This window comes from Dunckerocampus dactyliophorus, chromosome 4, assembly GCF_027744805.1.
Source record: "Dunckerocampus dactyliophorus isolate RoL2022-P2 chromosome 4, RoL_Ddac_1.1, whole genome shotgun sequence".
In the NCBI taxonomy this organism is placed as follows: Eukaryota; Metazoa; Chordata; class Actinopteri; order Syngnathiformes; family Syngnathidae; genus Dunckerocampus; species Dunckerocampus dactyliophorus.
Genome location: NC_072822.1, coordinates 14,046,462 through 14,048,511, shown reverse-complemented (window position 1 = coordinate 14,048,511; position 2,050 = coordinate 14,046,462). Strand labels below are relative to the sequence as shown.

The 2,050-nt window shown below is 37.8% G+C and overlaps 1 protein-coding gene across 1 annotated transcript; it reads left to right on the top strand.

Annotated features, from left to right (window-relative positions):
- Positions 1 to 605: 605 nt before the first annotated feature.
- LOC129179770 (cytochrome c oxidase subunit 7C, mitochondrial) lies at positions 606 to 1,849 on the top strand. The gene is made up of 3 exons (XM_054773452.1): positions 606 to 695; positions 1,440 to 1,569; positions 1,755 to 1,849. The coding sequence occupies exons 1-2, from the start codon at positions 621 to 623 to the stop codon at positions 1,554 to 1,556; spliced, it is 192 nt and encodes a 63-aa protein (XP_054629427.1). The 5' UTR covers positions 606 to 620; the 3' UTR covers positions 1,557 to 1,569; positions 1,755 to 1,849.
- The last annotated feature ends 201 nt before the right edge of the window (positions 1,850 to 2,050 follow it).

The window sequence follows — 2,050 nt, the reverse complement described above, 5'->3', positions numbered from 1 at the left end:
TTGTGTATTATCAGTACTTGCGTATCAATATTGTGCAATCAGAGCATAAACCTAAATGCAAATGTGCTGGGTTGAAATGTGCAGTTGTTAAAGAAATGCAGTGTATCATTTTCGAGCAGGTATATCTATATATGCAGTGACACATGCTCACACATACAGTATATACTACAGTTTATATATACCTCACAGATGAATGAATCACGTTTTTAAACATAAGTGCACACACGTTTACACAGTATACATATATAAATACTGTATATCAGTGGGCAAATGCATACACGGTATGTCTGCCTTTTATTGATGTGGGTGTTATTAAACAGACTGATGGCTGCACCGTTCAGTCCTCCGCCGGTGTGGTCAATCTCCGATCAGTCTTAGTGTTTTAAATTAAAATAATGCATTAAATTCAATTACTTACTCATATAACCATTTTATTTCATGTAGTACATTTCGATATCGCTAAGTGGGACGCTAATGTGAGCAGCCTTAGTGTGAACTACATTTCCCATGCGCTTCAGCGTTTCCCAGCATCACTTCCGTCTTTGCTGAAACACACACACACTCTCGCAGAAACAAGAAGGTCGCGGATAGCAACGTAGCACTGAAGCCAAGACGAAATCATGCTGGGACAAGCTGTAAGGCGATTCGCGACGTCGGCGGTTCGTTCTTCACATTATGCTGAAGGACCGGGAAATGTAAGACAATCAATGCAAAGCAAAATTCTAAGGTTAAAGGAGGTAAATATAAATTGCGGCCTGATACATGTACGGAGCCTATGTATGTGCTAAGGTAATATGGAGGTCATGTCGTACACATTATGGTTGCAATGTCTCTCCAGCCAAGTAAAACAGTACAAGTAACTTCTATTTTGGCTACGTGCTAACAGAATAATATTCGAATATACACTGAAGACGGTATGTTTTTGACAGGCAGCCTCTTGTTAGCATAAGCGTTGTTGCTAAGCTAGCTAGTTAATTTTAATACTAAATAATACACACATTCGTGATACAACCACAACATTAACGCCATGTTAACGAATTAGATGCGTGCGTGTGGATATTGTTCCGTATATTAAGTTGTTACCGACTGGTCCCGTTAACAAGGAGGAAATTAGCCAGTTAGCATATCTGTTGTCCCTGGTGTGTGCTGTGGAGGACATACACAAATAGTTCCTTAGGTTAGCAGTGTCACTCACAGCATCAATGAGAATGCATGGTCGTTTAAACTTTCTGAGATGCTTTATCATGTTATGCTCTTTGCTGCTTCTCTTTTTGGTTTTGTATAGACACATTACACACTGCTTTAAATGATGACTAATTTGAAACATAAATTTAAATAAGAGGTCTCTGTGCAATGTGTGTAAAGGAAAGAAGTATTTAACTTGTGTCACATAACTGGACATTACTTGACTGACCTGTTAAACCATTGTGCTTTTAAAGAACCTTCCATTTTCCGTGGAAAACAAGTGGCGTCTGCTGGGCATGATGGTGGTGTTCTTCGGCAGTGGCTTTGCATTTCCCTTCATTGTTGTCAGACATCAGCTCCTGAAGAAGTAAAAGGTCCTCTGAGGTGATTAGAATTTCTGTATTGATTTGTTATACCTGCCTTTATTAAAATGCCAAAATTGTAGATTTTGTTACGAGCATGTCAAGTCTGTTTTAAGTTGTGATCAACATCATAATATCTGTAATTTTGATCTTTTAATTTTCTATCATGTCCAGGTCATCTCATGGTCATTTTCTTGATTTTTGCAGGTTATCGGCAGGAACATATTTGTCAGACTTCTACTTGTGCAGAACAATGGGGATCTCTTAACAGGCTTTGTAAATAAAAGTACCTCAAATATGAACGTGCGTATTCTTTGAATTTTTATGCACAACACTGGTTTAATATTACAATAAATATAAACTTTTTACACATTATGAAAAAGAATCATTGATATCTTACTTGACGTTGATTCTATTGGTGCGTAGAACACGTGTCACCATTTTATTTGGAATATGTCATTTCTGTTTTTTCTTCTACGGTGGAACCTTGGTTAGCCTCAGTT